Source organism: Scyliorhinus torazame, chromosome 21 (genome assembly GCF_047496885.1).
Source record: "Scyliorhinus torazame isolate Kashiwa2021f chromosome 21, sScyTor2.1, whole genome shotgun sequence".
NCBI classification, from domain to species: domain Eukaryota; kingdom Metazoa; phylum Chordata; class Chondrichthyes; order Carcharhiniformes; family Scyliorhinidae; genus Scyliorhinus; species Scyliorhinus torazame.
Window position 1 is genome coordinate 15,889,541 of NC_092727.1, and position 27,861 is coordinate 15,917,401.

Consider the following 27,861-nt stretch of genomic DNA (forward strand, 5'->3'; position numbering starts at 1 on the left):
CTATAACTGTAACATTATATTCTGCAGTCTCTCCTTCCTTCCCTATGTACGGTATGCATTGGTTGTACAGCATGCAAGAAACAATACTTTTCACTGTATACTAATACATGTGACTCTAAATAAATCAAATCAAATCAAAGCCTTCGTTAATAACCTCAGCCGGTGCGGGTATTGAACCCCCGCTGCTGGCCTCGCTCTGCATCACCAACCAGCCGCCAAGCCCACTGAGCTAATGTAGAGCTGGGGCCTGACCCAATCCTGTTCTGTCCCAGTGTAGAGGAGAGATTGGCAATGCCCCATTCACTGACCAGCTCTTGGTGCCCTGAGCTGGCAATGTGACTGGTCTTCACCGGTAGCTCCCCAGGACACCTTCGCACGCCTGAAGAGTCAAATCAGAGGCAGGTTCCCATCCAGAAGGACATTAATAAACAAGTTGGGTTTCCTCAACTCAGTTGGTAGCACTCCCACCCGCCGAGTCAGGATGTTGAGGGTTCAAGACCCACTCCAAGACTGGAGGACAAATATCAAAACGGACACTCAAGCGCATTACTGCAACATTGCTGCACTGCCAGGGCTGCTGATAAGGTGAGTTATCTCTCAGGTGGATGTATTACAGCACAGGGAGCTAACATTTTGAAGTGGGGGGGGGGGGGGGGGGGGGGGGTTCTCTCAGGTCTCCCTGCTAATATTTATCCTTCAACCAACAAAAAGAGATTGTCTCGTCATTATTGCATATTTGTTTGTGGGATCTTGCTGTGCATAAACTGGCTGTCAGGTTGCCAACATTACAACACCATTACAGCAGCCACTGGCACGTTACAGACCCTCCCGGGGCCCCTGGCACGTTACAGACCCTCCCGGGACCCCTGGCGCGTCACAGACCCTCCCGGGACCCCTGGCACGTTACAGACCCTCCCGGGGCTCCTTTCATGTTACAGACCCTCCCGGGACCCTGGCACGTCACAGACCTCCCGGGACCCCTGGCGCGTCACAGGACCCTCCCGGGGCCCCTGGCAGGTCACAGACCCTCCCGGGACCCCTGCCGCGTCACAGACCCTCCCGGGGCCCCTGCCGCGTCACAGACCCTCCCGGGGCCCCTGGTGCGTTACAGACCCTCCCGGGGCCCCTGGTGCGTTACAGACCCTCCCGGGGCCCCTGGTGCGTTACAGACCCTCCCGGGGCCCCTGGTGCGTTACAGACCCTCCCGGGCCCCTGCCGCGTTACAGACCCTCCCGGGGCCCCTGCCGCGTTACAGACCCTCCCGGGGCCCCTGGTGCGTTACAGACCCTCCCGGGGCCCCTGGTGCGTTACAGACCCTCCCGGGGCCCCTGGTGCGTTACAGACCCTCCCGGGGCCCCTGGTGCGTTACAGACCCTCCCGGGGCCCCTGGTGCGTTACAGACCCTCCCGGGGCCCCTGGTGCGTTACAGACCCTCCCGGGGCCCCTGGTGCGTTACAGACCCTCCCGGGGCCCCTGGTGCGTTACAGACCCTCCCGGGCCCCTGGTGCATTACAGACCCTCCCGGGGCCCCTGGTGCGTTACAATTCCCACCACCCCCTCACCCCAGTATTTACCTCCTGTGGGACACTCACCTGCAGCTGTAGATATCATTGATCTGAAAGTGCTTGTTGAAAGCAATCGCCTCCATGCTGTCAGTCAGGGGTCCGTCCAGCACTCGGATACCTGCTCAGAGGGGGAGAGGAGATACCATCAGTGGCCGGGAACTGAAATCGGGCAAAACCTGGATCACGGTGGAGGGCGCAAGGGAGAAACAGGTGTGGTGGGTGGGGGCGTCCTCTACAATTCTGACACACACCCCAATGTGTCCATGTAACCCTGGCAGTGCCAGGCGTAATGGGAGAGCGTGAACCTGATTACCGACCATTTCCATGCATTTAAATATGTCTAAACGGTATAATGCTGTATCGTCCGGGACGAATCACTAGCTTTCGGAGCGCAGCTCCTTCACTGACTCACCTGATGAAGGAGCTGCGCTGCGCTCCGAAAGCTAGTGATTCCAAACAAACCCGTTGGGCTTTAATCTGGTCCAATAATGACAGCAATTGAAAAGGTGTGAGAGCACCAAGTCGGCTAGCTTTCTGCCAGTTTTATAGTAAATAGCACCACCTCCTGGACAATTGGTGCATTTATAATTGTCATCGATACAAATCGCCGCTGAAAATAGTGCAGAGGGGCTTTGGTGGAAGAGCAGCCATGGAGAAACACAGCCACTGCCAACCAGAGTGATTCCTTCCGTGTGCGGCCTCCCTTTCAAATCCTAACCTGCTCGGCTCTTCAAAAGGTTTCCCACTCTGCTACTCCCTATGGAAAACCATTAAAATTCCAATTCCGCAACAAGATTCCCCCTACACTCCCTTTGCGTGTGACTATTTTAAATTGATGATCAATTCTCATTGATACCCCGAGCAGAAACAGTTTTTTTTTTTACTATGTTAAAAGGGTCTTTGTAACTGCAGGTTTTTGCGGTTTATATATTTTTTTCTTATAAATTTACCAAATTATTTTTTCCAATTAAGGGGCAATTTAGCGTGGCCAATCCACCTATCCTGCACATAAGAACATAAGAACTAAGGAGCAGGAGTAGGCCATCTGGCCCCTCGAGCCTGCTCCACCATTCAATGAGATCATGGCTGATCTTTTGTGGACTCAGCTCCACTTTCCGGCCCGAGCACCATAACCCTTAATCCCTTTATTCTTCAAAAAACTATCTACCTTTATCTTGAAAACATTTAATGAAGGAGCCTCTACTGCTCCACTGGGCAAGGAATTCCATAGATTCACAACCCTTTGGGCGAAGAAGTTCCTCCTAAACTCGGTCCTAAATCTACTTCCCCTTATTTGAGGCTATGCCCCCTAGTTCTGCTTTCACCCGCCAGTGGAAACAACCTGCCCGCATCTATCCTATCTATTCCCTTCATAATTTTATATGTTTCTATAAGATCCCCCCCTCATCCTTCTAAATTCCAATGAGTCCAGTCCCAGTCTACTCAACCTCTCCTCGTAATCCAACCCCTTCAGCTCTGGGATTAACCTAGTGAATCTCCTCTGCACACCCTCCAGTGCCATGCAGACATGGGGAGAATGTGCAAACTCCATACGGACAGTGACCCAGGGCCGGGATTTGAACCCTGGTCCTCAGCGCCGTAGGCAAACAATGCTAACCACTGTGCTGCCCTGCGGTTTATCTTTTGATTTGTTCTCCGATCCAGAGGTTGGAAGCCAGTGAGCTCTCCTCTCTTGACATCTGGACAGGGGGATTGCACCAGCTCTGACCGTACAGCGGCCTGCAGTCACATCGCTTAATCATGTTCCTTCTCACCTCTCCCTTGATCTTTTATTGGGAGCTTTGCCAAGACCGTTTAAAAAACCCTGCCAACTTTCACCGTGACTCTGGAATGTCGAACCCGCGGTGTGCCGTTTTGAACGCTGCTCCCAGTATCGATCCCTGGACAACACCACCGTATACACACTCCAGTCTGAAAAACACAACTGTTCACCACTCCTCTCTGTCACTTAATCACTCAGGTCACTGTCCCTTTAACCCCGACGGGCTTCACCGACGGGCTTCAATTTTGACAACACAATTATTATTTGGGGGGTAATTGAATTCAGGAGAATAACAACTGCTCTACCCAAGGTGGTGGTGGTGTTAAAGTCACTGGATTAGTAATCCAGGGGTACAGGCTAATACAATGGGCACGTTGGTTCAAATCCCACCAGGGCGCTATTCTATGAACAAAATCTGGAATAATAAACCAATCTCAATAATGGTGATTGTGACAACCATCTTCGATTGTTAATCAGTGAGGGAGAATTGAGGGCTATGGGGATAGGGTGCAAAATAATAATAACTTGTCACAGTAGGCTTCAATGAGTTAGTGAAAAGCCCCTAGTCACCACATTCCGGCGCCTGTTCGGGGAGGCCGGTACGGGAATTGAACCCGCGCTGCTGGCCTCGTTCTGTATTACAAGCCAGCTGTTTTAGCCCACTGTGCTAAGGCAGCCCCTAAAGTAGAGTTGAAGATCATATAACATACATGTATCAACTGTATAAGGAGTTAGTGAGGCCACGCCTGGAGTATTGTGTTCAGGTTTGGTCTCCTTACCCAAGAAAGGACGTACTGGCACTGGAGGGTGTGCAGAGGAGATTCACTTGGTTAATCCCAGAGTTGAGGCGGTTTGATTACGAGGAGAGGTTGAGTAGACTGGGACTGTACTCGTTGGAATTTAGAAGGATGTGGGGGGGGTGGATCTTATAGAAACAGATAAATTATGGACGGAATAGATAGGATAGATGCGGGCAGGTTGTTTCCACTGGCGGGTGAAAGCAGAACTAGGGCTCATAGCCTCAAAATAAGGGGAAGTAGATTTAGGGACTGAGTTTAGGAGGAACTTCTTCACCCAAAGGGTTGTGAATCTATGGAATTTTCTGCCCAGTGAAGCAGTTGAAGCTCCTCCATTAAATGTTTTCAGATAAAGATAGATAGTTTTTGAAGAATAAAGGGATTAAGGGTTATGGTGTTCGGGCCGGAAAATGAAGCTGAGTCCACAAAAGATCAGCCATGATCTCATTGAATGGCGGAGCAGGCTCGAGGGGCCAGATGGCCTACTCCTGCTCCCAGTTCTTATGTTTTATATCAGATCAGTCATGATCTCATTGGATGGGAGGAGTAGACTCAATGGGCCGAATGGCCTGCTTCTGCTCCTTCATCTTCTGGTTTCATGGTTGCAAAAAAAATTAACCCATCAGGTTCACCAATGTCCTTCAGGGAAGGGAATCTGCCATCCTTACCTGGCCTGGCCTACATGTGATGTAGTTAACCCTTAACCTCACTCTGAAATCGTCAAGCAAGTTATTCAGTTCAAGGGCCACGAATGCTGGCCTAGCCAGCAATGCCCACATCGCATAATAATTTTTTTAAAATGTCTGTTACTTTGTGAAAATAACTCAAACAAACAAAACAGAATTGCCTTTGCTCAATTGGTCAGGAACGGCATTATTATCATAGAGTTTACAGTGCAGAAGGGGGCCACTCGACCCATCGAGTCTGAACCGGCCCCCGGAAAGAGCTCCCACCCAAGCCCACACCTGCACCCCATCCCCGTAACCCAGTAACTCCACCAACCTTTTTGGACACCAAGGGCAATTTGGCATGGCTAATCCACCTAACCCGCACATCTTTGGACTGTGGGAGGAAACCGGAGCACCCGGAGGAAACCCACGCACACACTAGGAGGATGTGCAGACTCCGCACAGACAGTGACCCAAGCCGGGAATCGAACCTGGGACCCTGGAGCTGCGAAGCAACTGTGCTAACCACTGTGCTACCGTGCTGCCCATATACACCATACTTTTCCAAGTGTCAAATAACTTTGGGTCATGCTGGAAGATGTCTTCGAAAAATCAGACAGGGCACTGACCGATTGTACACAATCAGAGCAACCAGTAAAGGTGTTTATTTATTCATTCGTGGGGTGTGGGTGTCGCTGGCTAGGACAGAATTTATTGCCGATCCCCATTTGCCCTGGAGATGGTGGTGGGTAAGCAGCCTTCTTGAACCGCTGCCGTTAATGAGGAGTAGTAACACCCACAGTGCTGTTGAGGAGGGAGTTCCGGGATTTTGCCCCAGCGACAGTGAAGGAACGGCCGATATATTTCCAAGTCAGGGTGGCGTGTGACTTGGAGGGGAATTCGCAAAGGACGGCGTTTCCATGCATCTGCTGCCCTTGCCCTTCTGGGAGGTAGGGGTCACGGGTTTGGAAGGGTCATTGCTTTAAGAACAATACTAGAGGAAGGAAAATAACTCCTCGTCGCCTGTTAAGTGCCACCCTGCCACCAGCTCCTTGGATGGGCTGAAGCAGAACAATGCCAAGAAGAGGTATAAGCTTATCTGCACAGTAGCGTCAAGAGATTTCTTTTCTGAATGGTCCTAAATAAAGTTAAAACCAAATCACCTGCGATGCGACTTCCAAAGGCAACACCGACGGCACAGAAATTGTTCGGGGCAGCTGCAATCTCACCAGCGCATCGTGTCCCGTGATGGTTATCACTGTGTTCATCCGGGTGAGGCATGGGATCCGGGTCATTGGAGTTCAGATCATAACTCCCTTCCGGAGACTGGCAATGGGTTGTTAGAGAAAAATCTAGAATCAATGATCGAATCAAGTACATTCCACCGAGACTGACAGAAGTCCTTCACATGTACGCAGCCCCTTGCGCGGCTGCAGCAAGTTGCAAACGGATTTACAACCATTGAGCAACGGTCACCGTTGTAACGGCAGCCCGCACACAGCAAGATCCCACGTGCAGCAACGTTCCCGCCCACCCCCTCCCCCACCCCCCACACCTTTATCGGTGGCCCCACTTGTCCGCTTAGGTGGACGGAAGACATTCCTTGGCACCATTCGAGAAACGAGAGCATTCCTCCCTCGACCAACATCGCCAACAAGACGGGATTCACTTCTGCCCATTCGCTGTACGTGGGTTCTTGCAGGAGCAGAAACTGACACAGCGTTGAGCGCTTTGTAACTCCCGTCTTTTGTTTTCGCACACTTCACAAAAACTGGACAAAAGCCCAATGTTTCGGTCTCACTTTGGAATGAGGCCCTGCCTGCGTTAAGGATCCTGGGAAACCACTTTGAAGCAGAGCAGGGACGTTCTCCTCCACCCACCTCTTTGCCTTTTTTGATAGGTTACATTATCGGGGCAAACGCACCACAAAGGCCGTCAGAAATAACTGAAGGTTTAAACATTAAAAAAGCATTGCCCCGGGCTAAGCCTCCATTAACCAGCGCAGGGGTTGGTATTATGCTGTTTAATGGTACAATCTTTTTCAAACTTAGAAACTCCCTCAGCCCCTCTTCCTCCCAAAATATTCAGCTTATTGAAGCTCACATTCAGGTTGTACCTCCCCTCTCAATGAGCTTGTCGCCTTTCCAACTTGTTTAAATCTTGTGCTATCTGCACTGTGGACCTTGGCTCACATAAGTTCCACAACTTGAAACATGCACAAGACGGTGTGAGGATATCGTCCTGTCCCCCTTTCTCCTCCTAATCGTAATAATCTTTATTATTGTCACAATGCAATGAAGTTACTGTGAAAAGTCCCCAGTCGCCACACTCCGGCGCCTGTTCGGGTACACAGAGGGAGAATTCAGAACGTCCAATTCACCTAACAAGCGCGTCTTTCGGGCCTTGTGGGAGGAAACCGGAGCACCCGGAGGAAACCCACGCAGACACGGGGAGAACGTGCAGACTCCGCACAGACAGTGACCCAAGCCGGGAATCGAACCCGGGACCTTGGCGCTGTGAAGCAGCAGTGCTAACCACTGTGCTACCGTGCTGCCCCTCAGACGCGTCCAAGCTTCCTTTGGGAAACAGCCCTGCCAACAACTCACGTAGTTTGCTTGTATGTCCTGCACAGTATGTTCAACGCCGTCATCGACAACCACCACTGTCACTCCTTCACCGGTCACGTTGCGCTCCCACACCCCCGTCACGTTGATATCCATCCCACGCTTTCGCCGGTTGTGCTGCAAGGTAATGGACATCATCGTTAATGCAGTGACAGCAGCAGAGTGGAAACGGCTTGGGACAAAAAAAAACATACAAACATTCTGTTATCCACATCAACGGCACACAGCTGAGACGCTGGAACGTGGGTCAAAGGCTCCACTCGTAAAGAATGAAACCATATGGAACGACATTACAGAAAGTGTGTCTCACAGGTAAGCAACGACCCAGTCAGTAAATCCTATCCCTGGGACTTGAAACAAAATCTAGCTTGACACTCCACTGCAGCACCGAGGGGGGTCTTCTGGATGGGATGTTAAGTTGAAGTCCGTTTGTCCTCTCAAGTGGGTGGGAACCGCCCCCCCCCACCCCCGGGGCCACCATTTCCTCATCAATGTTGATCGCTTGACCAACAGCACTTAGAAACAGGCAATGGCATTATACCATTGCTGCTGGTGGAATCTTGCCGTGCACGATTCAGCTGACCTCCTTCCTACGTTACAACAGTGACTCCACTCCAAGAAGTACTTCATTGGCTGTAAACAGCTTTAGGCCATCCTGAAGTTGCAAGGGGTGCTGTAGGAAAGCGAATCTTCCTTTTCACTGGGGTCCCTGGTTAGAATTGAGGATGTTCATCTCACCGGAGATGGCAGTTCCTCATCGCTATATATTAATCCTGCGGCACGGTAGCACAGTGGTTAGCACTGCTGCCTCACAAGTGGCAGGGACCTGGGTTCGATTCCCGGCTGGGTCACTGTCTGTGTGGAGTCTGCACGATCTCCCCGAGGCTGCGTGGGTTTCCTCCGGGTCGTCTGGTTTCCTCCCACAGTCCAAAGACGTGCGGGTTAGGTGGATTGGCCAGGATAAATTGCCCCTTAGTGTCCAAAAGGGTTAGGTGGGGTTACTGGGTTACGGGGATAGGGTGGAGGTGTGGGCTTGGGTAGGGTGCTCTTTCCAAGGGCCGGTGCCGACCCGATGGGCCAAATGGCCTCCTTCTGCTCTGTAAATTCTATGAAACGCACCGATTTGCGTTTGGGTGTGACAACCCCCACAGAGTCAGATACACCACGAAGACCAATTGCTGACGCTGTGAAGGAAGACACTTGGGACAAGATACCAGAGATCCCAGAAACAGTCAGGGCGAGATGGTGGCATGGTGGTAATATCACTCGGCTGGTCAGCCAGAGGTCCAGAATAATTATCTGGAGACACGGTTTCAAATCCCACCATGGGAGATGGTGGAATTTAAAGTCAATTAATAAATTTGGAATATAAAGTCAGTCGGAATTGTTGGAAAGAACCCATCTGGTTCACTAATGTCCTTTAGGGAAGGAAATCTGCCGTCCTTACCCAGTCTGGTCTGTATGTGATTCAAGGCCCACAGAAAGATGATGGACTCTTGTTAGGAAAACAAAGGCAGTTTTAAAGGGATTTATATTTGTATTGGTAAACATTAGAAATAAGGTATAGTTTTGAGTGGGTTTAATTTAATGTTTCTGTGTCTAGAAAGGTAAAACCTATGGTTAGATTCATGTTGGATAGACTTCTGGTTGCGGCTATGCCCGGGTAGGTCGCACGGTCGGCGGCTCCCGCCGAGAACGGACTTTTGGGCCCTTTTAAGGAGCCCCAGCGGCACTTGGACGATGATTCCCGGTGTGGGAAGGAAGCAGTGAGGTTCCCCCAGCACTGTATGGAGTGGACCAGGAGCGGAGCGGTCAAAAAAGTGGCACTAGAGAAGAGAGGAGAAGAGGCGCGAAAAAGCAAGATGGCGGCGGGCGGGGACCAGGGACCGTGGGCCCAGTGGTCTCGGGAGCAGCAGGAGTTTTTGAGAAGCTGCTTTGCGGAATTGAAGGCGGAGATGTTGGCCCCTATGAAGGCGTCGATTGAAAGGCTGGTGGAGACCCAGAAGATGCAGGGACGGCGATAAAGGACGTGCAGCAGAAGGCCTCTGATAAGGAGGATGAGATCCTGGGCCTGGCTGTCAAAGTGGAAGTGCACGAGACTTCTGCATAAAAAATGGCAGGAGAAGTCCGAGGGCCTGGAGAATAGTTCGAGGAGGAAGAACCTGTGGATTCTGGGTCTCCCTGCGGGCGTGGAGGGGTCGGATGTTGGGGCATATGTGGCTACGATGCTGGGCACGCTGATGGGCGCGGGAGCCTTTCCGAGGCCCCTGGAGCTGGATGGGGCACACAGGGTCCTGGCGAGGAGGCAGAGGGCGAATGAGCTGCCGAGGGCCATGATAGTGAGGTTCCACCGCTTCACCGACAGGGAGCGTGTCCTGCGATGGGCGAAGAAGGAGCGGAGCAGTAGGTGGGAGAATGCCGAAATCCGCATCTACCAGGACTGGAGTGCCGAGCTGGCCAAGAGGCGGGCAAGGTTCAACCGGGCCAAGGCTGTTCTCCACAGAAAGGGGGTGAAGTTCGGGCTCATACAGCCGGCGCGGCTGTAGGTCACGAATCAGGACCGTCACCACTATTTTGATACGCCGGATGAGGCGTGGACCTTTATCAAAAATGAGAAGTTGGACTCAAATTAATGGTTTGTAGCATGTTATGGGGGATGCTGGGGAGTGGGAGGGGGCGATGTTTTTTCTTTATGTGGGCTTGTTTGGGGGGGGGGTTGTCCCCCGTGTTTTCTTGGGGTTGTGTGGGCCTGTGGCCCTGGGCCTTTGGGGATTGGGGCGAGGCTGCAGGTGGAAGGAGCTGCGCCATAGGGGGGCGGGGGCGGCCCAGGCACGGAGCGCGGGCTTTTTCCCCGCGAAAAGGGGGGGTGGGGGCCTGAGGCGGAGGGCAGTACTGGCTTGGTGTCCACATTGGTTTATAGGGGGTGCAGAGGGGGGGAATTTGGCCGCCCCACTTTAGTGGAGGGAGGGCTGGAGACTTCGAGAGGGAATCCAATAGGGGGATCAGTGACAGAGGCGGGAGCGGCCGGGGGTCAGCTGACTTACGGGAGTGCAATGGGGGGGAGCAGGGAGGTTAAGCAGTTGTTTGGCCGGGGGAGGGGAGTTGAAGGTCAGAGGCAGGGTCGGGGCGGGGAGTCTCCGCCTGGGGGGCTGGAGAGTGCGGGAGGCGCGGGCACGTGGCTGGCCTAAAAAAGGAGATGGCTAGTCAGCAAGGGGGCAGGCGGGTAGTCCCCCGATCCGGCTGATCACGTGGAACGCCAGAGGCTTGAATGGGCCGGTCAAGAGGGCCAGGGTGTTTGCGCACTTAAAGGGGCTAAAGGCAGTCGTAGCCATGTTACAGGAGACGCACCTGAAGATCGCGGATCAGACCAGGCTGAGGAAGGGATGGGTGGGGCAGGTTTTTCACTCTGGGCTGGACACGAAAAACAGGGGGGGGGGGGTCACAACTCTGGTGAGCAAGCGGGTGGCATTTGAGGCGGTGGGTATTGCGGCGGATAAAGGGGGATCGATATGTGCTGGTGAGTGGCAGGCTGCAGGAGCCCCGGGTGGTGCTGGTGAATGTGTATGCCCCAAGCTGGGACGATGCAGGGTTCATGAAGCGGATATCGAGTTAGATCCCGGATCTGGAGGCAGGTAATCGGAGTTCTCCTTCTTCTCCCATGTGCACAAGCCCGACTCGCGAATAGACTTTTGCGTGGTGAGCAGGGCGCTGATCCCGAGAGTGGAGGGGGCGGAGTATTCGGCCATTGCGATTTCGGATCACGCCCCGCACTGGGTGGAGCTGGATTGAGGGGCCAGCGCCCGTTGTGGCGAATGGATGTGGGACTGCTGGCAGACGAGGAGGTTTGTGGACGGGTTCGGGGGTGCATCCAAAGATATGTGGAGGCCATTGATAATGGGGAGGTGTCGGTGAGTGTGGTCTGGGAGGCGCTGAAGGCAGTGGTCAGGGGGGAGCTAATTTCAATCAGGGCTCACAGGGAGAAGAGGGAGAGGATGGAGAGGGAGAAATTGGTGGGGGAGATACAGAGGGTGGATAGGAGATACGCGGAATCCCCCGGAAAGGGGCTGCTGAAGGAGCGCCGGAGCCTCCAAACGGAGTTTGACTTGCTGACCACGGGGAAAGCTGAGGCACAGTGGAGGAGGGTACAGGGAGCAGTGCATGGAGTATGGGGAGAAGGCGAGTTGGAAGTTGGCGCATCAGCTGCAGAGGAGGGAGGCGGCTAGGGAGATTGGGGGAAATCAGGGATAGGGCGGGGGGGGGGGGGGGGAAACACGGTGCGGAGTCCAGCAAAAATAAACAAGGTCTTTAGGGACTTTTATGGTAAGTTGTACAATTCAGAACCCCCGGAGGGGGGACGAGGGGATGCAGCAGTTCCTGGACCAACTGAGGTTCCCAAGGGTGGAGGAAGGGTGGGTAGAGGGTTTGGGGGCCCCAATCGAGATGGAGGAGCTAGTTAAGGGGTTGAGGAGTATGCAGGCGGGCAAGGCCCCGGGGCCGGATGGGTTCCTGGTTGAGTTCTACAGGAAGTTCTCGGAGCTGTTGGGCCCGTTGTTGCTGAGAACCTTTAATGAGGCGAGGGAAAAAGGGAATCCTTCCCCCGACGATGTCGCAGGCTTTGATCGCGCTTATCCTCAAGCGGGATAAGGACCCGCTTCAGTGTGGATGCCAAGCTGTTGGCAAAAATCTTGGCCACCAGGATTAAGGATTGTGTCCCGGGAGTGATATATGAGGACCAGACAGGGTTTGTGAAGGGCAGGCAGCTGAACACGAACGTGCGGAGGTGGCTGGCGGGCGGGCGGGGGGGGCGCACCGTGTCTCACTATATGTGGATGACCTGCTGCTGTACATTGCGGATCCGGTGGAGGGGATGGGGGAGGTCATGCAGACCCTTAGGGAGTTTGGAGACTTCTCGGGATATAAGCTCAACGTGGGGAAGAGCGAGCTGTTTGTGGTGCATGCGAGGGGCCAGGAAAAGGAGGTTGGAGGAGCTACCACTCAAGATGGTGGAGAGGAGTTTTCGGTATTTGGCTATCCAGGTGGCCAAGAGTTGGGAGGTCTTGCATAAGCTCAATCTGGCACGGCTGGTGGACCAGATGGAGGAGGACTTCAGGAGGTGGGACATGTTGCCACTCTCCCTGGCGGGTAGGGTGCAGTCTGTTAAGATGACGGTCCTCCCCAGGTTCCTGTTCGTCTTTCAGTGCCTGCTCATTCTCATCCCGAAGGCCTTCTTTAAGCGGGTAAACAGGAGCATTATGGGATTTGTGTGGGCAAATAAGACCCCGAGGGTTAAGAGGCTGCTCTTGGAGCGCAGTCCGGGGGGGGGGGGGGGGGGGGGGGGGGGGGGGGTGTGATGACGCTGCTGAACCTGTGCATCTATTATTGGGTAGCGAATGTGTCTATGATTCGGAAATGGGGAATGGAGGGAGAGGGGGGTGGCGTGGAAACGCTTGGAGGCGGCATCCCATCCTGTATAGGTACTAGCCTGGGGGCACTGGCGACGGCACCGTTGCCGCTTCCGCCGACGCGGTATCAGTCTGAGGGCGCTAGAGGAGAAATTTGGGTTACCTCTGGGAAATGCCTTTAGGTATATGCAGGTTAGGGCGTTTGGGAGGAGGCAGGTGGGGGGAATTCCCGCTGCTGCCTGCCCGAAGGATACAGGACAGGGTGGTTTCGGGCGTGTGGGTCGGGGAGGGTAAGATATCGGAGATATACCAGGAGCTGCAGGAGGCGGAGGAAGCCTCAGTGGAGGAGCTGAAGGGCAAGTGGGAGGAGGAGCTGGGTGAGGAACTGGATGAGGGCCTGTGGGCTGACGCCCTGGGCAGGGTCAATTCCTCCTTATCTTGCGCCAGGCTCAGCCTGATCCAGTTTAAAGTGGTGCACAGGGCGCATATGACAGGGGCGAGGATGAGTATGTTTTTTTGGGGTAGAGGACAGGCGTGTTGAGGTGTTCGGGGAGCCCAGCAAACCACGGCCATATGTTCTGGCATGCCCGGCGCTTATGGAATTTTGGAAGGGCTTCGCAAAGGCTATGTCCAAAGTCTTGGATACTCAGGTAAAACCGAGCTGGGGGATAGTGATATTTGGGGTATCAGGCGATCCGGGAGTGCAGGAGTCAAGAGAGGCCGGAGTCCTGGCCTTTGCCTCCTTGGTAGCCCGGAGAAGGCTCTTGTTAATGTGGAGGGACGGGAAGCCCCAAGCGTAGAGGCTTGGGTCAACGACATGGCGGGGTTTCTTAGGTTGGAGAAGATAAAGTTTGCCTTGCGAAGATCCTTGCAGGGGTTCTCCGGGCAGTGGCAACCGTTCCTTGACTTTCTCGCGGAACGTTAGGTGGAGATCAGCAGCAGCAGCAACCCGGGGGCGGGACTGATTTCTTTTTCTTTTTGTAAGGGGCGCGTGCCCCATTTTGCTTTGAGATGGGTGTTAAATTGTTAATCGTTTAGACGGTTAAGTTGTTTTGTTTTGTTGCCATATTTCCCTGTTTTCTTTGTATTATTTTCCTTTTTGGAGTGTTTTGTAAAAATTTAAAAACTTTGAATAAAAACATTTAAAAAAAAAAAGATTCATGCAGTATGTGTGGGTGTTGGTTTCAATTCCAACTGTGATTCTGTTGTGCTTAGAGACGGTTACGGTTACTGTTCAGAGGAATTCAAGAAAAAGTAAACAAAGTGTTCCGAATTGAAGAGACAATTGCAGTAACCATATTAGAGTGTAAAAGCAGACTTCAGGTTTGATGCCGTTTTAATACAGTCTGGGAATTGAGAGTTAAAGCAATTGTGAACAGTTAGTACAGCTGTCAAGACAAAGACATCCTACAGGGGGTGTTGTAAAATGTGGACTGAATTCACGGTCATAAGTGGCGCAGAAGTTTTGTTTAAACGTATCATTTGGAAAACCGGAGCTGGATTTCAGAATGCAAACTACTAAGGGAAGGCATTATTGAGAGAGAAGATTCGAAAGCGTGTTTTTGGGAGTGGAGATTGGAAACTCGCATGCGATAATCATCTGGGTGGATTTGGAGGAGAAATCCTTAGACACTAACTTGGGTTCAGAGCAGAGAGTGTATTTGACCTCAGTCATCCTGTAGGCTTAAATGGGACTTGGTATGTTAGATTTGAAAAAGGGTGACCTTTGAAAGCCAAATTTGAAATCACCCATGTGGAAGCTGGAGTTTAGTGAGACAAGGTGGCTCATGGTATAAGAATCATTTGGGAGGAATTTACGGAGAGGAAATCCATAGCCATTCACTTAAGTTCCGAGAGGAATGTATCTTACTGGGTTACTGAAACCATTGTAGTTTAAGGTGCACTTTGTAATCCATGTTGATCTTAAACTTTGTGCATAATTGTTAAGCTGAGGGGAGTGTGGAGGGAAATTGTTTCATAATCCAACATTTTAATGTTTAATAAATGTGGTTTTTTTCCTCATTGGTAAAACTAATCAGTGGCCCCGGGGCTCTGTTCCTCCACGTTTTATTTTTTAAAAAAGGAAAGGTTGCGGTCTTTCAAGCCAACGCTCCATTCTGGGACCTTCCCTTCTAGTTACAACATCAACTGGGAACTCTTAACTGCCCTGTGACACGGGCCCAGCAAGACGTTGAGTTCAAGGACAATTAGGGATGGGCAAAAAACATGTTGCCTTCGCCAACGATACCCACGATCCACGAACGAATAAAAAGCCAGCTGTCGAAAAAAGGATACGAGTGCAAATTCTCAAGGGCGGGACGGTGGCGCAGTGGTTAGCACTGCTGCCTCACGGCACCGAGGACCCGGGTTCGATCCTGGCCCTGGGTCACTATCCGTGTGGAGTTTGCACATTCTCCCAGTGTCTGCGTGGGTTTCACCCCCACAACCCAAAGATGTGCAGGGTAGGTGGATTGGCCACGCTAAATTGCCCCTTAATTTGAAAAAGAAAAAATGAATTGGGTACTCTAAATTTGTACCAAATGAAAGAATGCACATTCTGAGATTCTAAAGCATACAGGCTGTAAATTATATTTTTAAACGGCACTTTCTGGAAAAGCCATTTTAAAACAGTACCATCAATGGCGCAGTTTTATTTCATGCATTGACGTAAATAGAGGATTTTTGGAATGAGTGTTGGCACGAGATTGGTATGTTCGCCGACAGCAAATTGGAACCAAGTCAATTTTCTGTCGCCAACCTGGTAGCTTACTTGAGACAGGTAGTCCCCAGCACTCCTCTGGCTGGTATCTAGCTCAGTAATAGGACCTGGTGGGGTGGCACAGTGGACCTGGTAGAGTGGGTTTAGGTAGGGTGCTCACTCGAAGGGTCGGTGCAGACTAGATGGGCCGAATGAACTCCTTCTGCGCTGTAGGGATTCTGTGATTAGACCAAAAATTAGAAAATGTTCTGTGCTGCCAAACTGCGGGTATTTTAAAGTAAAGTAATCTTTTGTCACAAGTAGGCTTACATTAACGCTGCAATGAAGTTCCTGTGAAAAGCCCCTAGTCGCCACATTCCAGCGCCTGTTCGGGTACACGGAGGGAGAATTCAGAACGTCCAAATTACCTCTTTTAGGACTTGTGGGGGGAAACCGGAGCACCCGGAGGAAACCCACGCAGACACGGGGAGAACGTGCAGCCTCCGCACAGACAGTGACCCAAGCCGGGAATCGAACCTGGGACCCTGGAGCTATGAAGCAACAGTGCTACCCACTGTGCTACCACGCTGCCCACACGGTAACCAGTTAAGCTCCAGCAATTTGAATAAGCCATTTTTTTTGTCTTGGGGGAGGGAAAGGGAGTGGTGTTTTGCTTTTGCAAATATCCCCTTAAAAAGGTTTTCTAAGTTTGGTTGGAAATCTAATCGCTTCGACATCAGGCAAACGAGAATCCGACTCGGGGTATTTCTCAGGAATTTGATTCGGAGATTCAGGCAGGCAGTTTCCATGCGATAAACATGAAGCTCTTTGAAATTGTAGCTTTTATTGAAATGTTCAGACACGTCTGCCATACAATCAAAATGACCAAATCTCACTCGCTGGAGGATTCACAATGTGACTTAGCGTTGGAGCCAACACTCAATCCAAAAAGAGATTTACATATGGATTGGTTCGAGGCAATTGATTTTGCACTGTGCAAATCCAAAAGCATTTAGAACTCCTTTTGTGGAATGCTTTGCTTTTTTTAAAAAAAAAAAAACAGGTAAAAGCACTGATCTACAAATGCGCAATCATTTATTTCAGTGACTTTCAGAGGCAAGTTTTAAACCCACATTAACAACACGGGAGCAGGAGGAAGCCGTTCCACCTCGCCAGCCTGTTACTCCATTCAAACAGCTCATGGCCCATCATCTAACCCGTCCCCAATTTTTTCCCGACGATCACCTTGATGCCACCAGCGTCCAGAAATCTAAATCGATTTTTGTTTTGAATATGCCCAACGATCAAGCTTCCAATGTCGTCTGTGGCAGTCGATTTCAAAGATTCCCTCTGGGAGTGAAGAAATTCCTCCTCACCTTGGTCCGAAATGGTCTGCCCTTTATTCTGAAACTGTGCCCCGGTTCAAGATTCACTAGTTAGGGGGCGAGAGGGGGAGGGGTGGTACATTCTATCCATAACTACCCTGTCCAGCCCTGTTAAGAATTTTGTGCGTTTCAACAGAGATCGCACCTCTCATTCTTTGAATTAGATTCCCCAATCTCCCGTCACAAGACTATCCCGCCAGCCCAGGGATTATTCTGGTTGCACCTCCCTCTGTGGCAAGTACGATGAATAACATCAACTGTCATGTGAGAGTACCCTTTAAGAAATGGACGTTTAACAAATATACCTTTAAGAAATGGAGCTGCTCATGTTACTGGAGTGATGTCAGAGTGTGGGTGGAGCCGAGCTCTACTTCTGCTTTTTTAGTTTCAGTTTGAAAAGAGTTGGGGCGTGTCTGTGTTTTTCAGTGAGCTGAATCTGAAGTTAAAAGTGAGCTGCACTGCTGTTGATCTCTGCCATCAAAAGACTATCTATGGATCATTTGGGTGAACTCAGAATTGTAAAAAGGTCTCAGTATTGAATATAAATCTAACGTGCTCCTGTTTGAAGGTCTGTTAAGTCTTTTGGATGTTAAAAGGACAGCATACAGGTTATTTAGTGTTGTATTCTTTGGGGTGTGTATTTGATTTACTGGTTGCTAAGATATTCACTGTTTGTTTTTAAAAAGGTTAACTTGAGTTCATAGAATAAACATTGTTTTGTTTTAAAAACCACTGGTCCATTTTCTGCTGTACCACACCTGTAGAGTAAGCCGTGTGCTCCCCATACCATAATCTATTAAAAGTTGTGGGTCAGGTGAACTCCATGCTACACTTTGGGATTCTCTAAACCCTGGCCCAAACACAACTTATCCAGGTTAGTTCAGAGGGAGATGCCCATTGGGTAACAGTATATGATGTGTGTCCCATCCTGCCAGGCGCACTGTGGCATCTCGCCAAGGCTGCTTCAGTAGCCCCTCCCAAACCCGCGACCTCCACCACCGAGAAGGCAAAGGGCAGCAGCTGCACAGGAATAGCATCCGGACTTCTTTTCGGCTGCTCCTTCATTGTCGCTGCGATTAACGTCCCAGCGGCACTGGTCTGCAGCGATTAACCACCATCTTCTCAAGGCAATTAGGGATGGGCAATAAATGTTGGCGGTCCTGTCCCAAAAATTAATTTTTTTTTTTTTTAAATCAGTAGTGAGTTTTTTGCCCCTTGAGACGGTTTTAATTGGTCTGCTTAATGGGTGTGCCTGTCCGTGAATTATTTTTGTGGGTGGAGTAAGGTACCCGACGGTTCTAATAAGTTTCTTAATATCTGATCAACCAACTGTCCTGCCACAAGGTACAGAATAACGGAGGGCTGCACAACACCCTCGTCAAACATAGATTGCGTCGCCCCCCCCCCCCCCCCGCCCCCTCCCCTCTCAGCCTTGACTGTTCTTGAGAGAAGAGCTCGAGCTTGGTCAGTCTTTCAACGGTGAGATGGTACAGTTAGGAAATGGAGAGGAGCCAGGCCAAGTCAGTTTGGCTAACCCCTCCCAAAGTTTCCCGCCTTCCCCCTTCCGAAGGTCAGGGCTCATTCTGGACTTCCCACCAAGCCCATTCTCCCAAGTGTGGATCCGGGCAGGCTGCCCTTCGAGGAGGGGGGGCGGGGGGGTCAAATCTGAATCTGCCATCACAAGAAGGGCTTTTTGTTGAGAGTCATTGGATGGAGATAGATCAGAGGTAGGAGATCATGGAGAAGGTGGTGGTAATATCACTGAACTAGTAACCCAGGAAGCTGGGCTAATACTCCCAAGTTCTATGGGAGCTAGTGGAGTTTAAATTCATTCAGTGAATATGCAAAATAAAGCTAATCTTAGTAATGGTGACCACAACGACTATCGTAGATGATAAAATCTCATCTGGTTCACAAATGCCCTGTAGGGAAGGACTACGGTCGCCCTTACCCGGTCTGGTCTACATGTGACTCCAGACAAACAGCAACTGCCTAGTAAGCCTCTCAGAAGATGCCACCGACTGCTGGTCTTGTCAGTGGCGCCCACATTCCAGGAAAGAATAAAGAAAAAGTTTGTGATCGAGATTGAGCCACAGAAGACAGTTATTTACTGATTAAGCTAAATGAGTGATAATCAAATCCCAAGCCAGCTGGTGAAGTGCGAAATTAGACGCTAATACTTTTCTTGGTCAAAGGTTTACTTTTCTTGGTCAAAGGTTTACTTAAATAATGCAGCGCTACAAATGTCTGATTCTTACCGGTTACCACCAAATCTCAGCGGTCTCTCTTAATAAGTGCTCTATGTACTTAGTTAAACAATACTCTTCACTTTATATCTCAATGCAATTAATATACCATTAACAACAAATCAAGCAGATCAAAGCTGAGACCGGTCAATGTGGCTCAGTTCCACACTTCCAAGTGCATTCATTATTTGAATTATGCCAGGCTTATGAATTGCAAAGTTAAAAATATCCCTTACCAGGTGCCACTGGAAAGGGTACTTTGGGTCATTGAAGTGCAGGCTGCTGCGTTTGGAGCGTTTCAACAGTTTCTGCTCGGCATGCCACCGGACACTGTTGTGCTGGGAAAACACAGCGTTGATGGATTTCCGAATCCCTCGAGTCTCCCCGAGGTCACGGTGGCGCCGCCTGTGCAGTGGAAGAGCAAAGAGGTAGTGGCCAGCCAACTCTCCAATCTGGCCCTGGTTCTCAAGACCGGCGGCCCGGGCAAGCTCATCTGCAAATTCGTCCAGGGACGCCGCCTCGTGGCCGCTCACTCCGTCTGCAAGTGTTAAGTGCAGAGCCCAGGTTAAGGTCCCCCTTTCGGTGTCGGACACCTCAGTCCTGCTCACGTCAACTTCGTCAATCTGTGTCCCCAGAATGTCAGCCTCAGGACTCGATGCTAAAGTCCCAACCTGCAACGCCTTGGCAAATCCATTCCTTGTAACTACCGGTAACCAAATAGTTACTATCAAAAGGCACAAGCAGGTTGGCAAAAGGGTCCCCATCATGACTCTCCATGGTGACAACTTCCACTTCAGACTCGGCATCAGATCTGATCACTGCAAGAAAGAAAAGTCACAGCAAATGAAAATCTTATGTAAAAGATCAATGACCATTGTTAGGATCCCGGACCAAACCCCAACATCTGGTTAGGGTAGCGGACAAAGACCCAACACTTTTCAATTTTTAAAACTGTGAAGAAAGGGTACTTCGCTCCGGGAGTGATTCCACTGACCAACAGGTATCTTTTACATTAAAACTAAAAAATATTCTTAACACAGGATTAAACATGTTAACATCACAGAAAATAGATTTTCAATTAACAGGTATAAACAATTCTTAAAATGAAAGGAAACCCTTTTTTACTACTAACTTATACCTTGGATAGTCAGAGACTTTTTCCCAGGGTAGTGGGGTCAAAGGTTTAAGCTGCGAAGGGCAAGGTTTAGAGTAGATGTACGAGGCAAGTTTTTTTTTTTTTTTTTTTTTTATTACACAGAGGGTAGTGGGTGTCTGGAACTTGCTGCCGGAGGTGGTGGTGGAAGCAGGCACGATAGTGCCGTTTAAGGGGCATCTTGACAAATACATGAATAGAATAGAGGGATACGGATCCCGGAAGTGTAGAAGATTTTAGTTTAGTCCGGCAGCATGGTCGGCGCAGGCTTGGAGGGCCGAAGGGCCTGTTCCTGTGCTGTACTTTTCTTTGTTCTTTGTCCCCTATCTCCAATTAAACAAAGCCCATTATAGGTCAAAGGCCAGGATTAAGTTCTGTACATCGGTATAGAGGTTTCTTGGAAAGACTGCTTGGGGTGAGCGGGCACGATAGAGCGAGACAGAGAAGACGGAGAGAGCGAGAGAGCAAAGACAGCGAGAGCGAGAGACCCTTTCAGGGAACAGCCTGCAGATCCTTCTGTCTTTGTCAGACTACTGACAGCAATTGGCAAAAACTGCTGCTCAACTAAAACACCTAGCAGACTGCCAAACCTATATCAAACTACAAACTTACAAACAGACCTGGCTCCTCCCACCTTTATCCCACTGACATCCCATGACTTGCTTACCTAAGTTTGGACACAAATGTCTCAAATTATCTACTCTCTCAGGGAATCTCAAGCAATCATAACACAATTCCATCAGGCCTTATATTAGGTAAACAATTGCTTGTTTGGAATGAATGATGATCATCTCACTTTTAAAACCTTCTTCACATACTCTGCCTGTAGGTTAAACCAGGATTTAACAAAAATTGCAACATTATGGGGGCGATTCTCCGAGCCCTGCGTCGGGCCGGAGAATCGCCGCAACTGCGCCATGCCGCCCCAACACCGGAGCGCGATTCTCCGAGGTGCGGAGAACTGGCGCCATTTGCGCTGGCGCATTTGGCACGGCGACGGTCGCGGGGCCGCCGATTCTCCGGCCCGCATGGGCCGAGCAGCCGCGCGGAAATGGCAGAGTCTCGCCGGCACCGTTCACCCCTGGGCGCTGTTGGCGGGAGCTCTGCGCGAAGGTTGGAGGGGCGCCCTGTGGGGGGGGGGGGGCGCTCCGGTTCACGATCAGTTCCCACCAATCGGCGGGCTGGCCTCTCCCTCCCGCCCCCCGGGCCTACCTGGTTTCGCGGCCGGCCCCCGAATCCCCACGCCATGTTGCGTAGGTGCCAGCGCGCTGAAGAAGTCCCCCACGCATGCGCGGGTTGGCGCGGCCCAACTGTGCATGCGTGGGTTGGCGCAGCGCCCATTTGGCACCGGGGAGGCTGGAGTGGCATGAACTGCTCCAGTGCCATGCTGGCCCCATGTGGGGGCCAGAATCGGTTGTCCCCGCGCCCGTTTCACACCGTCGTGAAACGTGACGACGTTCACACCGGCGCAAACACTTAGTCTCCATTTTGGAGAATCTCGCCATATGTACACACCTTAACACAGGCTTTTAATAACATTTCTGCAACAGATATATAGAATATAATCTATATAAAAACTTCTTACTTTCAATCCCCAGTATTGTCACAAGGCCTACAGGTGCTGGTATAGCGGGTCAATATATTTTCAGGTTGTGGGATACAATTAACCAGTTGTCTCTAATATCTCTGCCATCGCCAGTACAGGTTAGGATCACAGATTAAGAGTTCTGGATGTTTAGGAGCTTTGTCCTTCAGATGCCAGAATGAAGGGGAGTGAAACAATTCCTCAGAAACAGTCTGGATACCAGCCAGCTAACATTGTTAATATTGTACTGGACTATTGGGACCTATTCAGAAGTTGGTCCAAAGGTTTCAATATGAATATTGAATATCTCTTTTTTTCCTTTTTTCAAATGAATTTAGAGTACCCAATTCTTTTTTTAATCCACTTAAGGGGCAATTTAACGTGGCCAAGCCACCCACCCGGCACATCTTTGGGTTGTGGGAACACAGAAAAGGGGGAGAATGTGCAAACTCCACACGTACACTGACCCAGAGCCGGGATCGAATCAGGGCCCTCAGCGCCGTTAGGCAGCAGTGCTAACCACTGCGCCATCGTACCACCCTATCCAGACTCTTTTTTTTTTTTTAATGGCCTTTTCCCTCCCGGTCGCGATTTCTAGGCTGGTGGGTGTGGGGAGGGTGGGAAAGTGACATTTGCACTTTTCCCCATCTCAGGCGGTGCCATGTTCTGAAGGCACCCTCAGGTGTTGGGGCTCCCCTATCGCAGCCCCCTCCCCGCCCCCCCCCACCAAGGATCATAGAGCTCCAGACAACACCCCCTCCCCCAATGCCATGATTGCTGCCCTCTTGACTACCCCCCAGCCGGGCATGCCCTAGTCTCCCCCCCCCCCCCCCCCCCCCCCGACCCATCTTTTCAGAGGTCCCGGGACCTTATTCCAGACAGAGCGCTGCAGTCCTGTCTCTGGCCCCTGTCGTGCTGTGCCTGGCTGGGTTGAAGAGCTGTCCAGATGGGCGACCAGTAAATCCTGACAATAGGGTTTCACCGAGCAAAAAAAGAGGCTCTTTGGCACATCGTATCTGTGCCGGCCATCAAGCACATATCTATTCTAATCCCATTCTCCAACACTTGGCCCGTAGCCTCGTACACGGTGGCGTTTCAAGTGCTCATCGAAACGCTTCTTGAAAATGTTGCGAGGGGCCCTCCCGGTGCCAACATTCAGTCAATGGCCACAGACAAATCTATGGTTTCTTTTAGCACAATGCTGTTAGCGCGAATGCTCTCAAAAATAATTCATCGGCTGGGAGAACATCAAAAGCACCACCAAAACAGGGTTTTCTTTTCTCTTGACGTCACCCGAGTGACTCAAACCAGTTGGGCGCAGTCCTGTTCTGGTAACAGTCTATAATTATACCCCTCTGTGCTTCTGCAGGTCACATGGCCACAGAGACGGACATTACACCGTCATTCCATTACACTTCACAAATCAGCCACCTTCCGCCTCAGAATCACCACGGTCCCAAACTGGTGGATTGTTTGAAAAGACAAATCAGATTTGATATTCATGCTTTTATGCGGAGTAAGATTGTGAACCCAGGAGATCTCTGTTCCAGGTCAATTACTTTCTTCAGAATTGGCGGAAGGTCCCCGACCCGAAACATTAGCTTGTATGTCCCTCTCCACAGATGTTGAACAGAAGAAATTATCAGATTTTATCTTTTTTTTGCAGTAGTATTAAAACCTGGGTTAAGATGCATACAGACAGTATGATTGCTAGAGCAGTGATTAAGGTGTCATATAAAAGTGAGATAATCATTGGCTTTCTGGGGAAGTGTTCTGCTATTAGATCTTGAGAATCAATTACTTGCTTACAGATAGCTAGCTAATGGAATATTGTTAAGGTTTAAAGCACCCCCGGGGGTGTAGATGATTTGAGGGGGAGTGTGTTTGGGCTTGGCTAAACAAGTCAAAGGAGATCTTGTAAGAAGACACAAAAGAGTGCCTTATGCTTTGGGTACAGATGATGTAATTAATGGGAGGAGCCAGGTCTGCCTGAAGAGCCAGTATATCCTGGGAGGAGCCAGGTCTGCCTGAAGACTCAGTAGACCCTAGAACTCTAATCTGAACAGGGGTGTTTCAGTTTGGACCTCAAAAGGTGTTCTCTCCAAAGATTCTGCACAGAGAAAAGCAAGTAAAAGCCTGGCTGTTAACTTGTTTTAGGAGTGGTATTTAATATATATTGGTTTGCTTAATTTGAATGTAGTGGCAGGAAGTTTCTTCTTTGAATCATAGAATTTACAGTGCAGAAGGAGGCCATTCAGCCCATCGAGTCTGCACTGGCCCTTGGAAAGAGCACCCTACTTAAACCCATGCCTCCACCCTATCCCCGTAACCCCACCTAACCTTCTGCACACTTGGGGGAAATTTAGCATAGCCAATCCACCTAACCGGCACATCCACCTAACCGGCACATCTTTGGACTGTGGGAGGAAACCAGAGCACCCGGAGGAAACCCACGCACACACGGGGAGAAAGTGCAAACTCAACATAGACTGGTTTAGCATAGTGGGATAAATCGCTGGCTTTTAATGCAGAACAATGCCAGCAGCGTGGGTTCAATTCACGTACCGGCCTCCCCGAACAGGCGCAGGAATGTGGTGACTAGGGGATTTTCACAGTAACTTCATTGCAGTGTTGATGTAAGCCTATTTGTGACACTAATAAAGATTACTATTATATAACCATCGATCTCCAGTCAACCATAGAACAAGCAAAGCCTCATGAACGCACCGCAAGACAAGAAGAAATGGTAACAGATCGAAGCCCGGTAGCAATTAAACCTCTTCAAACAGAACTGAGCTGATGTCAGGCATTCCCCATCAAGGCCTGGGAGGAATGTAGAAAATTAGTTCTATTTACTGGAAAATGTAGTCCAGGATTGAAGGGCAGTCTATTAGACTTCTGCTAATTCTTAAATAGTGGCCCTTAATGTTCACTTGAACCACTGCGATCCTGGGGTGAATTGAATGCAAGGCCTGTTGAGAAAAAGGTGGTTGGGGGCTCGAACCTCACAATCAGGTAGTACGCTGCTCTAGGACCTACACAGAAGCCACAGCACAGAAACAGCCCCATTTGCCCGGATTGGTCTATGCCTCTTTTGTTTCTAAAATTTAGAGTACCCAATTAATTTCTTTTTTCCCCAATTAAGGGGCAATTTAGTGTGGCCAGTCCACCTAACCTGCACATCTATGAGTTGCGGGGGTGAATCCCCACGCAGACACGGGGAGAATGTGCGAACTCCACACGGACAGTGACCCAGAGCCGGGATTCAAATCCAGGTCCTCAGCGCCGCAGTCCCAGTGCTAACCACTGCGCCATTTGCCACCCTTGGTCTATGCCTCTTTGTTAATGTTGCAATCTTGTCAAAATGAAGAGCCCTGTGTATTTATCCAACTGCCCTCTGAATGCATCCTTAGCAACTCCCTGGGTGGCAAGTTCCAGTCTCCAGCGAGCGTGACTGGAGGTTGAAAAGTTCATCACTATCTATGTGGGGGAAGGTTCACACGTTGGAGGAGAATTGTACATTTAATGTTTTGTCAGTAATTTTGCACAAAGGGAAGCGGCTTCAAACACTGGAATGCTGCGCTCAATTAGAACTCTGCTCGAAACTAACAGACGTGGTGTTCAGTGGCCAGGCCCAGCAACCCTGGCTGATTTTCCAATCACCTCCCCGAGCCCCACAGATGTTGAGAGCCGCCAAAGCTGATGCTGCAGCCACTGGGATCAAGTGTCTCTCTGGAGCCCGGGACTTCGCTTATCTATGTGGCTCACGTTACTGTGTGGCTCACGTTCACCAGATAGTGACTTTCACCAATGATCTTGGTACCTTGGGAAGTCTGTTGGAGCACATAAAATCGAGGCGGCATGGTGGCACAGTGGTTAGCACTGCTGCCTCACAGCATCAGGGACCAGGTTTTGATTCCAGCCTTGGGTGACCGTCTATGCATGTTCTCCCAGTGTCTGCATAGTAATAATAACTTATTGTCACAAGTAGGCTTCAATGAAGTTACTGTGAAAAGTGATGAACCTTTCAACCTCCAGTCACGCTCGCTCGAGACTGGAACTTGCCACCCGGGGAGCTGCTAAGGAGACTGGCAACATGGCATTCAGAGGGCAGTTGGGTTTCCTCCAGGTGCTCCGTTTCCTCCCACAGTCAAATGGTATGCAGGTTAGGTGGATTGGCCACACTAAATTATCCCCTTGGTGTCCAAAGATCTGCAGGTTGGGTGGGGTTATGGGGATGGGACGGAGCAGGGGAGTGGGCCTAGGTGGAGTTCTCTTTCTGAGGGTGGGTGCAGACTCGATGGGCCGAATGACCACCTTCTGCACATCGGGATTCTATTGACACATTGGTGCAATGCAATATTAAGGGAGCGCCATATTATCAGAAATTCGGGCATTAATCGGAGAGATGATTCGCCTGGTACAAGTGGTTCAAGTAAACATTTGGGAAATAGAAGAGTTCTTGAAGGCAGACTGCTCATCGATCCAATCTCCACCAACAACTTCAAAACAGATTAACCGGTCATTCATTTCAATGTTGTTTGTCAAACACTACTGTGCACAAAGTAGATGCAATGTTCTCCTATCTAACAGCAACTGCACCTCAAAGTAATACACTGTATTGTGCATTTAAGGGGAAAGGATGAAGACCCACGAGTTAAATCTTAAACCATGTTAAGACTAGGTCATCAATAGAAATGCACGGGTTGCTTGCACACCAGGGCAAGTCGCTGTCAGCAACAAACAGCAGCAGTGACATGAGAATATCTAATATTAACTAGGTATGAAAAATAGCACAAATCTGATAGATCTGTTCAGCAGAGAGTACAAAAGCCTCTCGCCAGCTCGCAGAGCAATACTTGGACAAGCAGCAGAGAGGTGGTGTTTGCTACATTTCAAACAGTACTTTATTGGCTGGAAAGCTCCAGTAGTGGTGCAAAGTGCTTTATAAAACACACGTCTTCTTCTCTTTATAACTCTGCTTCACTTGGAGCCGATGCATTTAACATAGAAGCAGAGCTGGAATCCAAAGGCTAATGCCACGCGCACCATAAAGAAAGCTTCAATCTCCCACTCACCATCCATTTTTCCTTCTCTTTGCTCGATCACAAAGAAAATAAATACGATCCTTCTGACCTTTCTATTTACCACCACGTTTCTTCATACCTAAAGCTATACCATCTTTGGAGGTTCTGGGATAACCAAATGATTGCCAGTATCGGTTCTGTCAGGTTCATTAATGCTTTGGGACATCTTGGCTCATGGCTTTGCACACTTAGTGTTCTTTAGAGTACCCAATTATTGTTTTTCCTATTAAGGGGCAACTTAGCGTGGCCAATTCACATACCCTGCGCATCTTTGGATTGTGAGGGCGAGACCCCCGCAGACACAGGGGGAATGTGCTAAACAGTGTTCGTGTTTTCTCTCAAGTTATTCCTTTTCTCCCGTATCAGGTGTCTCATTAAGTGGCTCTTGCACAAATAGAACATACAGTGCAGAAGGAGGCCATTCGGCCCATCGAGTCTGCACCGACCCATTTAAGCCCTCACTTCCACCCTATCCCCGTAATCCAATAACCCCTCCTAACCTTTTTGGTCACTAAGGGCAATTTATCATGGCCAATCTACCGAACCTGCACGTCTTTGGACTGTGGGAGGAAACCGGAGCACCCGGAGGAAACCCACGCAGACACGGGGAGAACGTGCAGACTCCACACAGACAGTGACCCAGCGGGGAATCGAACTGGGACCCTGGTGCTGTGAAGCCACAGTGCTATCCACTTGTGCTACCGTGCTGCCATGGATCCTCTTGAATCAGTAGGTATCAGTCCGTCTCAGGAGACGATGGACTGTACCCAGAATCTACATCCCTTCTGGATTGACCATAGCCTTTGTGGCTGATGAGACTAATTCATTAGTGGAAATCCCTTGCATCGTTGGCCAAGGGCCTCTCCTG

At 50.2% G+C, this 27,861-nt stretch overlaps 1 protein-coding gene across 1 annotated transcript in view; it reads right to left on the bottom strand.

The window, feature by feature from the left end:
• Positions 1-27,861, bottom strand: part of LOC140398196 (proprotein convertase subtilisin/kexin type 7-like) — a 261,903-nt gene that overhangs the window by 210,077 nt on the left and 23,965 nt on the right. Inside the window, 4 exon segments of the mRNA XM_072486557.1 lie at positions 1,593-1,683; positions 5,977-6,139; positions 7,420-7,554; positions 19,405-19,986. Coding sequence (XP_072342658.1) covers positions 1,593-1,683; positions 5,977-6,139; positions 7,420-7,554; positions 19,405-19,974 — 959 coding nt within the window. The 5' untranslated portion in view covers positions 19,975-19,986.